The sequence below is a fragment of the Etheostoma spectabile genome, chromosome 19 (assembly GCF_008692095.1).
Source record: "Etheostoma spectabile isolate EspeVRDwgs_2016 chromosome 19, UIUC_Espe_1.0, whole genome shotgun sequence".
Taxonomy (NCBI): Eukaryota; Metazoa; Chordata; class Actinopteri; order Perciformes; family Percidae; genus Etheostoma; species Etheostoma spectabile.
Window position 1 is genome coordinate 16,254,860 of NC_045751.1, and position 13,598 is coordinate 16,268,457.

General features: G+C 41.0%; 1 protein-coding gene across 1 annotated transcript in view; it reads right to left on the minus strand.

The window, feature by feature from the left end:
- The window catches only part of LOC116707222 (peroxisomal acyl-coenzyme A oxidase 3-like), a 91,183-nt gene that overhangs the window by 6,463 nt on the left and 71,122 nt on the right, over positions 1 to 13,598 (minus strand). The window contains 9 exon segments of the mRNA XM_032544508.1: positions 1 to 283; positions 783 to 838; positions 2,409 to 2,524; positions 2,691 to 2,804; positions 3,762 to 3,884; positions 4,010 to 4,130; positions 4,232 to 4,354; positions 4,868 to 5,050; positions 7,460 to 7,556. The exon segment at positions 1 to 283 is cut by the window's left edge and continues 6 nt beyond it. Of these exon segments, the coding sequence (XP_032400399.1) occupies positions 1 to 283; positions 783 to 838; positions 2,409 to 2,524; positions 2,691 to 2,804; positions 3,762 to 3,884; positions 4,010 to 4,130; positions 4,232 to 4,354; positions 4,868 to 5,050; positions 7,460 to 7,556 (1,216 nt within the window).

The following is a 13,598-nucleotide window of genomic DNA, read 5'->3' on the forward strand; positions in this document are numbered from 1 at the left end:
GCCAATAGGTGAGTTGAGAATGAAATCAGTAGGTGCCAAAACATCCACCAATGCTACTGCTTCATCCTTCAGCTGGAGGAGCCACACAGACCGAGTATTACGTATTACGCAGACTACACCACTGAAAATGAGGGAGAGAAATAGTGAATGAAAGCAGTACACACCCTGGTAGAGTGTGGCCATGTGGTTGTTGAGGCTCCACAGCCCATACAGGGCACACAGCTTGCTTCGTACAGGTCTGAGACCAGCTGGTGTGTCCGTATCAGTAGTCAGCTCATGAAATCTGTAGAACAAAATGAATAACTTAACAGTTTAAGTTTGATTTTTATCCTTACCTTATGTATATCCTCTTTCCTGCTCACTGATTTAGTCCCTGTCATCTTCCCTGATCAACATACTTTTTGTGTCTCCTGAATTAATGAAGCATGTCTGCCTTTTGTCTAGCTTAGTGTTAAAACAAAGCATTTTACTTTGGTCACTGTGAGTGAGAGCTTTTGTTTAGAGCCCTTGTTGGCTCCAGTGGAGATTCACACTTTATTTAAACAAAGGACCTTTTTTTTCAATAGTTTGAGTAGGCGGTAGTGGGTCCATGCAAATCATCTACTCTTGTGAGGGAATGTTTTCTCAGTTATTCTGTTGCTTTCTGTAACCTTGTATAAAACCCTGGCCAGCGACTCTAAACAAAGAGGATCCTACAGGTTCTTGAGACCTTCTATATCCTCTGCACAGTGAATAAAACCAGCCACTAAATTGGACCTGAGACAACTTTTTCTTCGACAAACCTCTGGAGGCAGTTGTGTTCTATGTAGGCGATGGCCAGGGAGCGACAGTAGTAAACAAACACACACACACACACACACACACACACACACACACACAGGGAAACATGTATTGCATACTTTTTTACTTTTGCTTTCAACATCAAGCCACTGTTATCACACTTCATAAGTAAGTTTTATTTTTTGTACATCCAATGAGAGTCCAATTAGATTGTTAATCTTTACAGTGATTGCTCCAGTCAAAACTGTAAATCCCAAAGACCAAGAGTAGGGTGAAACTGCCGAGCTAGCTCCATGAAAAGTGACACTTGAGATTCCAGATCTTGTTTAAGAAGTAAGAAACCTAATTCACATTTAATTCAATTTCAATTAAATTATATTTATAGTATCAAATCATTAACAAGACCTCTGTCAAGACACTTTACAGATAGAGTAGGTCTGGACCCCACTTTATAATTTACAAACAATAATTCCAGTTCTTACCCCGAGAGCAAGCATTTAGTGTGACAGTGATGAGGAAAAATTTCCTTTTTGGAGAAACCTCAGACAGACCCAGGCTCTTGGTAGGTGGTGTCTGATGGTGCCGGTTGGGGGGTGTGATGAACAGTGGCAATATTAGTCACAATAAAGATAATGGAACTATGACTAGAAAGAATAGTTGTAGTAGTTTACAGCGTAGCAGGGCACTGCAGGGTGTTACAGGGCGTAGCCAAAAAGGGACATGCCTGCGCCTTGGCATTTGCAGATCAGCCACTAGGATCGCTCTCTTTCTCTCTCTGAAAAGATCTGTGATTGGCCAACGTCTCCCGTAAAAGGCTAAATCTTCTAAAGCCTGTAAACCATAAGTCTTAAGTCCAAGATCTTTGTGATAAACATAACCTATATAGTAGCTTTGAGAGCTAGCTACTAGCTAGCTTACATGCGTTTACATTTCTAAAGCGAAAAGCAAGACTCAATAAAAACATGGAGGTGAGTGATTTGTTCTTTGTTGTGGTTATTAACCCTTCAAAATGCATACAATATGCACACTGATGCCGGTAAAGCTTCTACTGTGCTTGTAAAACTTTTAATGAGGAATAGCACAGGGGACTTTGGTTCTACTTGCTCTAGCTCTGCTTTATGAAAAATAAAAATCCCACTGTACACAGAGCCTTACAGTACCTTCTTGGACTTGACTAATCAAACTTTTTTTTTTTCAACACTCAACAACCTCAATTAACATGTGCGCATGTCATATGCTCAAAAACAAGAAAAAAATATACTGAATCCAGTGACACACACATTTCCCAGAACCACAGCACACCCATCTGACACTGTGTGTGACCTCCGGCCTGCATCTGTGACAACACAAACCAGATGACGGCAGCCAAGACTCTGTAAAGACTAAAAAACTTGCACCTCTGTTTTACTTAACACCATTTATTTCTGTTTCTAATTAGCTGGCCTGAAGAGATGACACAACATGTCTATCTTCTGTGAATAGCAGTTCAATTCTGAGACATCCCTTCTACTGCTTTGGTTTGATAATGAGTTACATTAGAAGCTTAGGCTTTTGGCAAAAATACATCCATAAAGGCTCTGTACAGTGGTGTGTGTGTGTGTGTGTGTGTGTGTGTGTGTGTGTGTTACCTGGCTGTTGTTACGGGCCTCAAACTCATCCTTTCCCGAGGCCCTCTCCTGCTCCAGCTTCTTCTGGCTCTCTTCCAGCAGGAAACACACCAGCCACTTATAGGCTGCCAGTGGCACTGATATGATGAACAAGGAGTACACTCGATATGTTAAACTGAGAAACAACTCTGGAAATGCAATCAGTAGAATTTTTGTATCTGTGATATTTAGATAACTGGTTAAAAATATATTTAGAGACCATGCTGACTTCAGGGATGAATCCCCTCTGAGTTCTAGAAGTACCTGCAGAGTCCATACACCCCTCCATTGTTCTTGCTGTGAATCTGCTCTCCTGGATCGTGTGGGAATCATCCAGGAAATCCACAGTGTGAAGAGGAGACTCAATACGCACGCCATCTGAAACCGCACAACACAGCAGGTGAAACTTTAGAGATCAGAGTGCCTGCGCTCACAATGAATTCTGTCAGTGTCTGAAGTTGCAATACCTAATTGCCTTGTATATAACATTTAAAGAGAATTCACTTTGAAAATTCAGATCTTATAGTATATGTCTGACATTAATGTTCCTTATGGTGCACAGAGGGCAGCCTTTGGGAACAGGGAGAATGACGCAGATTTCTCTTTTAAATATAGCTCATAATGCTTGTGTCAGAACTAGTTAAACAGAACAAAAACAAGATCAACCTAAAGCTTTACTTCTCCCACAACCCCCAATATGATGTCATAATGTACAAACGTACTGTATTGGTCCATAGACACCCCACCCCTTTCAAGACAATTTTTTGGAAAATACGTGAGGTTGTGTTTTTGTAATTTTAAGCCCAAAATGTGTGTCTGTCAGTTGGGTACTGAGCTATGTGTGTGAGCACGGGCTTTTATGACAATATAGCCGGCACCTAACGTTAGCCACTCTGCTGTGCTGTGAAGTAACGTCTGGCTATGTGAGACAAGAGTCTAGCAACATTGTTGTGGATGCTGCGGACTCGGACTGGCAACCTCCTTGAAGTCTGGTGAGAAGGGGGCGGGCCACTTTTTCAAATGTATTTCCAGGAGAAAAAAAAGTCTTATATTCGGACCACTACGGTAGAAAACATGTTATAGATTTAACAATGTATTGCAACAAATGGAAATAATGCCAATTAACATTGGCTGACATATCAGCATCAGCAACTGCAGAACATCCTGGTAATCACCAAAAAGCGATAGGATTGCCAATCGCCACAACCCTTGCGCAGAACTCAACTTTAAGTCAGCCTTTTGAAGACTACTACAGTGTGACCTTTTACCTGCGCCCCCCCTGAACATAATAAGCTTAATATGGTTTAATAATTCCTCAGTGCATAGGGGACTGACCACGATGTTTAGCATGGAGCCAGCTGAGCAGATAGTTGCTGGTCTGTTGCAGCAAGACGTTGTTGTCTCCTTCATATGTGCAGTTTGGGTCATTGTCATCACGAAGATCACCGAACCTGTTCACTGAGAAAGAAGAGAGAGAAGGTAGGTAGGTAGGTAGGTAGGTAGGTGGTGTGTGTGTGTGTGGTGTGTGTGTGTGTGTGTGTGTGTGTGTGTGTGTGTGTGTGGTGTGTTAGAGAGAGACTGACTGGCCAGGTATCCATGTCCACCGCAGGCTTCCCTACACTCCTGGATGTCCCTCTGAGCGGTCCACGAGCCCAGTGGTTTACTAGAGCAGCCTATAGCATGGATCTCCCTGCCCATCTCTGCCTGTAATACACACAGGCATATTAGACTATAGTTCATACAGAGTTATGCTAACTCTGTATGAACTATGGCTATAGACCCATAAGCACATCATCTTAACTCACTTGTCTGTCACTCTTCTCCCTCATCATCTGTCCAATCTGGAACTCAACAAAGTTCATGAAGATGGATTTGGAGAAGTGTTCAAGAGCATACGCTGCTGCCAGGTATGGGATCAGACGCCATTGCTGAAACAATGTAAAAAATATCCAAGGAATTTGTGTGAACATTTATTTATTTTTTACAGTGCATTAATAAAAAATTCTGTAAATATACCAGAATTAGCCAAAAGGCTAATTTTCCAATAATAAATGAAACACAAATAACAAAGCAGTAGGTGTTTAAGACAAATTGCAAATTAAATGCACATTTTATTTAATCTGTTCTAAATGTGCTGCACCTGTGTCCAACTGTCTTCTCGGTCTGTGTGTATGTACCTGTCCCTTTCCTTAGTCCTGTGCCAGTTTGTTTTGTACTGTTTGTGTCAGCTTGTTTTCCCCTTGGTCTTCAAGTAAGTTTGTTAACCGTGCTTCTTTTTCTGTTTTTGGATCTGTGAGTTTTGGTATTTTTGCTAGTGTTTAGACTTTTGCCCCCTTAGAATGAGTCGTGTATTTGTGAGTCTATTACCCTGTAACTTTAATAAGGTACTCTGTAATAAGATTAGGTACATCTGCTTTCAAATCCACTCCCTCCATCCTGACCTGTAACTGGTACTCCAACACAGGAATCTCCTCTGTGTTTTTGGGTCCAAACTGTCTCTTGGTGGCTGAGAAGCGAATGGCGACAATCAGAGCAAGCTTCAGGTTGACCAAAGCCATCCTGGTGATGGACACCCTGCCCCCTGACAGGGCACCCAGAGACTCCCCAAGACGCTTGTTGGGGTCCTGAAAGAGAGAAACGTCACAACGGAGAGACATAATAGTGGGATATTAGTATAGCCACCAGGGGTAGCCTGAGCCTAACAGTAGGCGTGCTCGATAAAAAGTATTTCATAGCTGCTTATCTACTGGCTCAGTTAACTCTGGGTTTTCTAATCCAGCTACCAGCATTTTCCAGTGAAAGTGGGGGGGTTGTTAAATACAAACAACATCATCAGAACAACCAGTGGAGCCCTCAAAATGAATACCAGCGGGAACATTTGGTTATAGTGACAGCAAAAAGCAATATTCAGCAGGGTGAAATGTAAACAACATAATCAAATTAGTAGTCTGGAAGAAGCTGCAGAAAGACAATAACTCATTTCCAGATTATTAAAAGTTAATGTTACCATGGGGATCTACCCTGGTTTAAAGTCTGCCAGCTTTGCAAAAGCATTAAATTAAGCCCAAAGATAGCTGCCTGACCCACTCATCTAGCTTTTTAATGCAGGTCCCTGGACTGTCCTTTCTATTTACACCTCTCAAGAGGTACCAGAGGAATGTTCCAGGCCTGGTTATCATTACCAGCCATCTTCTCACCACATCCATATGGATTTGGCCCCTGAGAGCTCATTAAATCACTGCAGCAGTGACAAGCAGCCGTATTGTGGAGACAGCGTTTGACTGCTGAACAGTTAAAGGTGGCCTACTGCATTTGTCTATTCACATCTGTGCCTGCATGCTTTATAGATAAAGAGTTTTTGCAAGGAGAGTGGGATGTGCTGGCATAATAAACACTGATGGGAGTACAAGAGTATTAGATTTTTACACAGCTTTGAAAGGCTAATTCAATTCAATTACAGTAGATTGTTTTTGTGAGGGTTTTGGTTTTATGTGTGTAGGTCTCCATCTCGAGATTTCTGCTTTGGCTGAGCCAGGCAGCTTTGGCTTAAAAACTCTGGAGGCGGTCCCTTAAGAACTCCTCTGCTGTCTGCTCAAATCTGCACAATTTAGGAGTGATGTTTTACATTGTTACATTTTACATTGAATGTTCTACATTGTTGACGCACATGTAAAGCAGCTAACCCAATCTTGTTTTTTTCCATCTGAGAAATATTAGCAAATTGAAGTGTAGTTTTTAGGTAGGATGAGGTTAGTCATTTTCATATGTGACTGACACTTATTTGACAGTGTACCCTCTAAGGTCTACTATGTCAAATTTGCTAACTGTTCCCCGCGCCCGGCTTAGGACCTGTGGAGCCTTCGAGTCAGTAGCACAGAGACTTTGGGATGCTCTGCCTCCTCCAATACTATCCGCTGTCTCTGTTGACTCTATTAAAATCAGTTAAAACTATTTTTAGAAACGGGTTTAGAAACCCCGGACAGACCCAGGCTCTTGGTAGGTGGTGTCTGACGGTGCCGGTTTGGGGTATTTATAGTCACAAATAAAGATAATGGAACTATGACTAGAAATAGTAGTTGTAGTAGTTCATGGCGTAGCAGGGCACTGCAGGGCGTTACATGGTGTAGCAGGGTGTTGCAGGGCACTGCAGGGCATAGCCTGGACATAGCAGGACTTATCAATCTATTATTTTGTAAAGAGGGTCTTCAGTATTTGTATCAATTAGTTTATAAAAAAGGGTTTGTCGGAATATGTGTATTATATTTTAAATCCATATTTACAGCAAGTACATATAAGGATCGGAGGCTTGAAAGCACTGTAAAGATGAGGGGAACTTCAGAGTTGGGGAAAATTTAAAAAATAAATAAACATTTTATTGATTGTTAAAAAGTAGTGCAGCTTTATTTTGAATGAATGCTTCCAATGCCTATTAAGACTCTGACACACTAACCCGATAATTAGACAGTTTGGCAAGGTCAGTGACTTGAGTCTGTTCGGTGTGTTCCGTGCTGTTGGCATTCATTTTTTGAATTCATTCATTTTGGCCTAACATGCTCGGTCGGAAGGCAGGCACTGCCCGCAGTCGGACTCAAATGACCAATCTGATTGGTAGAGTGCTAAACCGGAAACAAGGACCGGGATGAGCGTGACTAGAGTCTCTCAAAATCTGATGAAAAAAAATCTTTTAAACTGACCTATGTTAATCTGAAATGAAGACAGATTCAGCAACTGCATGGCCTATTTCCCGCTTAAAATATTTTCAGAAACACATTTCGGTGAACTATTTTAGTTAAAATATGAGATTGTATCGCCATGACAGTCTGGCTTTGAATTTCCGGATAAATCAGACCCACGAGAAGCGTTCGTCCAATCAGCTGCCGTCGGAAATCAGCATAGCTTCGGTGTGTTCCGATGAACTTTTTTAGCACAACTCTGGGGGGCAGTCAGTCCGACTGCCTTTTCTGCCAACGGTCAGCCGTCTGGTTGGTGTGTCAGGTCCTTAAGCGCTTTCCACTAGTGGAAATCTAACTAACCTTAATAGGTGTGACGTAGCGACCATCAGGAGGAACATCTCCCGTCTTATTCAGCAGATTCTCCCGAGGGATCCTCACATTATGAAACAAAGCAAACCTGAAAGGAGAAAGACAAATACATGATATTTGGTTACACAAACACTGGAAATGTGCAACACAAAATAACTACATATTGAAAAAGGGGTGTGATGTCTGCTTGAACTTTGAGCAGCAAAAAATGTAAATAATACATCATTTAATTTATTACCTGCTTTATTGCCTGACTAAAACCCCAAATTCCACACACATTACGGTCAGTATCAAGAAAGTACAGAGGTTCATTTCCAGGCCAATTTATTGGGATTTTTTTTTTTAACCAACACATTGTCATTGGATACATTACTTAACCCTGTATAGTATAACTTGTTTGATTTGCTTTGTTAAAATTGGTTAATATTTTAGTATGGGTCTCAAATGTTTTCTCCAAGTCTGACATTCTTCTGCTATAAACTATGCATGCAGCTAGCTCCATCTAGTTGCTTTACTGAGGCACTGAAGAACATGTGTTGCCGCTTTACATGAGCAAGGGTTGGTGTATGGTGTGTGTAGTATGGTAAAAGATCAGCACTTTGAACTGTAAAATAAATATGTGATAAGTAATTTTTCAAGATGGACACGTGAGCCTCTTTGTCTATCATTTGTACAAATACCTCTTGAAATACTGACCAAGTCTGGCCTACACTTATCAAATTGAACCAAATGAAGAGTGTTCATTTGGAGGATTCAACGGTTTGACCAAGATCATGGCTGATAACAGACAATGTATGCCAAAAGAGTGAGAAAATCTATAGTTCTGCATTAATGAATGAACTGATGATGCTTCATGCAAAAATAGACTGTATGCTAAATGCAGTGGGAAAGCAAGTTAACAGTAATATTGACCAGTAGCTTGAAGTGGGCAACCTGAGTTTAAGAATGAAAATGACTGAGCTGAAAATAGCTGGAAAATATCCAGAAGAAAAGATTTTATCCAGATGTCTTGCACTGTCCAGCACCCACTATGACACAATGTCAACTGGGGACTATAAGGTTTACGTGATTTATACGTCCCATACAGTAGGCCCATGTTAGTCAAATCTCTCGACATGTATACTCTCCCTGTGCTTCAATTTACATTTTATTATAGGGCTCAAGCGTGTAACACCTGTACCTCCTTCCCTCTGGCAGGAGGTACAGACGCTGTCCTGGGTGTGAGGGGTTGGCAGTGATTGTCCTAGTTCTCCTGAGACACCGCATGCTACCGATGTCTTCCAGTGAGGGTAGGGGACTGCCAGTGACATGTTGTGCTGTCTTTATGACTCTCTGCAGGTTCTTTCTGTCCGCTATGTTACAGTTGGCATACCAAGCCGTGATGCAGTTCGTCAGGACGCTCTCGGTGGTGCTGCGGTAAAAGGCCACTGACAGTTTCTCCTCCAGATGGTTCCTTCTAAGTATCCTTAGGAAGTGGCGTCGCTGTCGGGGCTTTTTTACCACTGCGGATGTGTTGGCCGTCTAGGAGAGGTTCTTGGCTATATATACTGAACAAAATCATGAACACAACACTTTCTGTTTTTGCCCCCATTTTTCATGAGCTGTACTCAAATATCTAAGACGTTTTCTACACAAAAGACTTATTTTTCAAATATTGTTCACAAAACTGTCTAAATCTGTGTTAACGAGCACTTCTCCTTTTCCGAGATAATCCGTCCACCTCACGGGTGCGGCATGTCAAGATGCTGATCAGACAGAATGACTATTGCGCAGGTGTGCCTTAGGCTGGCCACATTTAATGAGAAAACTCTCCAACAGAGCTAACTGAATATCTAGTTCTCTATCTAAACAATAATGTGTTAAAATAAGATTTTAAACTGACGCACCCTTTTTTTTCCTTCAGTCAAAGCAACCTCCGTAGTTCAGCTGCTATTGATACAGAGCAGAGTTCAAGGTTTCATCCAGACGTTTGTGTACCTGCAGGTTTACAGAGCAGGTACAGAGTGGTCAGTTGCGCTGGAAGATGGCCAGAGGAAGATGTTAGACATTTTAGGTAAAGCATTAAAGCTGTCTACAACCCACTTCGATTTGATTTGGGATCTCCATTAGCTGGGGTCATAGCCACAGCTCTTCTTCCTGGAGTCCGCCCAAAACTTGTTCAGCTATATACATTTCCTTGCATGATTGCATTAAAAACAACCTACAAACATAACAACATTCAACTCAACACAACACAGGGCCTAGTTTAAATTATTCACAGAACGTAGAGATCAGAATGACATTAATCATTGATGGTCAGATCAAACCAAAGCACACACACAACCCTTAATGAGAGAACTGCTCAGCTAGGACTTGTTCTTCAAGTAATATTTCTTTAAGATTTGTGAAAGCTTTATTCTATTTGTTAAAATGCAACAACAACAAATGAACTCAGGACTACATTGTTCCAATACAGTTTCATATTTGTGACCCCTTTATTTCCTGACACCTTTTATTGTCTGTAACTGTGGCCTGTGTTAGAGGTACCACAGTCTGGATCAACAGAGGTACATTTCCAGGATTATTGACTGAAATCTCCTTTATTGCATTTTCAAAAAAAAACAGAATAAAGCTTTCACAAACCTGAAAGTGTGTTTTAAAGATTCTTTAGGCTTTCTGGGATAATGCAGTTCTGATTTGATAAGTTTAAGTAGAGCGGTTTTTATCTGGATCTGGTCCTATTTTTTTTCCTTTTTCAGCTATATGCAATTCTCCTATTTCCGTAGTAGAACTGCACATCCGAAACTTTATTGGAATTGTGATTTGACAAAAACAACGTAGCCTATTTATGTTTAGTGTGCGCAGCCACACGTAAATGTAAAAGCCTACGTAGTGTGAGTGAACCCAGTGTAAAAGGTTGACAAGAAACGCACAGTGTCTACCCAGTTTAATACTTCAGAATCGGGCATGGTTTCAAGGGGCTCCTTCAGGGTGAATGATGATGGGTTGTTTTTATTTCCTTTCTGACAAAAGTTTTGCAAAGCTGATTTTTCTGAATATTTTAAATCCTGTATTGTTAACATCATATTCATAACATGGATCCGGGGTCTAGAGTGAAACCATTGAGCCTACATATTGAGGTAAAAAAATTACTAGAAAGAATATGGAAGATACTCTTGGCCAGTTCCTTTCACCTCATCATAAAAAGTGCATGCCTCGCGTTTATTATTGGCAGGTCTATGCTGCACTCTGCTGACAACACTAAACATAACACTATCACGATGTGTCACAATGACCAACGAAATCATTCAGTTATTAAAGACAGAAAGTTAAACAATTGCCTTTTAACATGTGTTTTTCATTTAATATGATACAGTAAAGGCATAGCTGAAAAGAAAACATATTTATCAATGTCTTTGTATTTCACTTTGACTTTGATTTGTTTTTATTAAGGCATTTGAAATCTTCGGTGGAAGGGAGGTATTTCACTTTAATGTTCCACATGTACAGACCTAACCTGTATGCAGTGGAGAAAGTAATTACCACTTTACTTTTAAGTCAAAAATGTGAAAATTTGAGTAAATAAAGTTTCCTGTTTATTTTGTGTATTCATTTCCTCTTTGTTCCCTGATTATGTGTGTTCATGTTCTTACTGTGTTCTGTTTGGGTTTTTCTAGTTCCATCTTTGTGTATGTTTGAACTCTTCAGTATCCTGATTTACTTTGCAGTGCCTGTAGTTTTCCTGTGTCTTGTCTTGTTTTACTGCCTGCCTTGAGTTTTCCCGCCTCTGACAGTCTTCCCTCCCTGATGTGTTCCACCTGTTCCTCAGCCCTCATGTGACCTGTCCCTCGTTTCTCCCTCGTTACCTTGTGTATTTAGTCTGTGTGCTTCCTTGGCCAATTGGCCGTTATCTGTCTTTTCTCTTAATACATTTCTAGGATATTTGGAGGGAGTCCAACAGCAGAAGTTACTTTTTAACTCAATCCACCCATTTTTTTTAAGAGGGTATGACATGGATCCCTCGCCTTATACGCACTAAGCGTTTGTTTGTTAAATATTGTCTTTTGCCCTCTCACTCTCGCATTCCCAACCCACTCACAAAGCTGGCAATCACCTGGATCTCCTATTCCCTAGAAAGAGCTCTACATCCAACCTCACTGTTTCTCCACCCCATACCTCAGTACACTTCTTCTCATGCTCTCTCCCGAGCTCACAACCATGTCTCAAGAGACACTATGCCTGTCCGCCACTCTGCTTCTTCTCTGGCGTTATGTACTTTATCCACTCTCCCTCCATCGGACTCTTTCTTTTGCCTCCCAATGCTGCCACAGACACTCTCCTCTCTACTCCATCCTCCTCCTATTTAACGGTAACAGGAAGTCCGCCATTTTGAATTGAAAGTTCGAAATTAGTGCAATGTCATGTCGTACTTGTCGTAACAAACTCCCCCTAGAGATTTCATCTGATCAACTTCAAATTTGGTCTGGGCCATCCCAAGACCTTATAGATGAAAAGTAATTAAAAGAAATATTTTTTGTCATAGGGCATGGCCGTGGCAGAGCGGCCATTTTGTGCATTTTGCCATTGAAACCATTGAAATAATGTACATTGTCCAATTGGCCTTAAAACTTTTCATGATTCATAAGACTCTAACCCTCAAGACATTTACAGACCAAAATTGACTCAGTCATAGCACCCCCTAGTGGCAACAGGAAGTAAACCATACGTGCTATAATTTAACAAACTACTCTGAGAGATTTCATCCGATCTACTTCAAATTCAATATGTCATCTGAAGACCAACGATGAAAAGGTATTAAAAGCAAAACTTTTGGTCCAACAATGTGGGCGTGGCTGCCATTTTGAGCATTTACCAATGGACAAAGAAATTGTTGTAACTTCAGTGTACGTTGTCGTATCTGCCTGAAATTTCTTACGATTGACAAAGGTCCCGGCCTGAGGCCATGTAGAGGCCAAAGTTGACTTTTGGTCATAGTGCCACCTGCTGGTAACAAGAATCAGCCTTACATGACAATCATCATCCGATTTTACATGAAACTTATGTGTTGTCTACATGGGATATTGAGTAATTTGTAACTGTGATTATTCTTCACAGGGACATATGAAACTTTACATCCACTCAATTTTCACATCCATTAGAATATTACATCCCATTAGACACATTTCACATCATTCCATAATGAAATACAAAAACTCAAAAACAAAATCACATCTACATCTCTACTCTAGATGTTGTTTGTTGAGACAATTATATGGACTCCAGTCAGTAAAGGCTGTGAGGTTGTTCACTGGGTCCTAAAGTTTTGGATGGAGGGATCCGACCACCGGCTTGTCTGAGCAGAACTCTTTCCACCAGGAAGGCCGTTCCAGCACGTGGCTGCCCTGCATCACTGTCGACCACAGGTTTTTGTAAAGCTACATGAGGGAGAAACAAGAAGATGATGTGCTCACTGTTAAGAAAAGTTTTCCTTTTATTCTACTTATTTTGACTTGGGAAGAAAGTGCAATTACAATTTTTGGGAGGGCAACCCCAGAAACATGGTAAGGTCTAACAACTAAGATTAATTACAAATCCACCTCCTCCTTCTTGTCAAGTGGTGATGTGTTTATAGCAAAAGAGCTAAACACATTTTATGATGATCGGCAGCCAACAATCAAAAACAGCTGAAGAAGAGGTTGAATGGATCACGTTCAACCTTTGTCTGGCTTAGTCTGTCATACCTACATGCTTCAAGAAGTCTACAATCATTCCTGTGCCCACAAAAACAATTGCAGACTGCCTGAATGACGACCGCCCAGAAACGATCACCTGTAGTCATTAAATACTTTGAACGGTTAAGGATTACATCTTCTCCTTACTATCCAGCACAGTGGACCCAATACAGTTTGTCTACCATCCCATTTGATCAATGGAAGACAGCCTAGCCCACATCCTCCCCACCACCCAATCTCACAGAAATGCAGCTGTGAGATTGCTTTTCATTGACTACAGATCAGTGCAAAACGCCATAGCTCCCTCCAGGCTTGTCATAAAGCTCATGGAACTTGGAACACCTCACTGTGCATTTTTCCTGACACACCTCTTATATGTATGTATAAAGGTATAAATAGGCTTTAGGTTGAGTATGTTT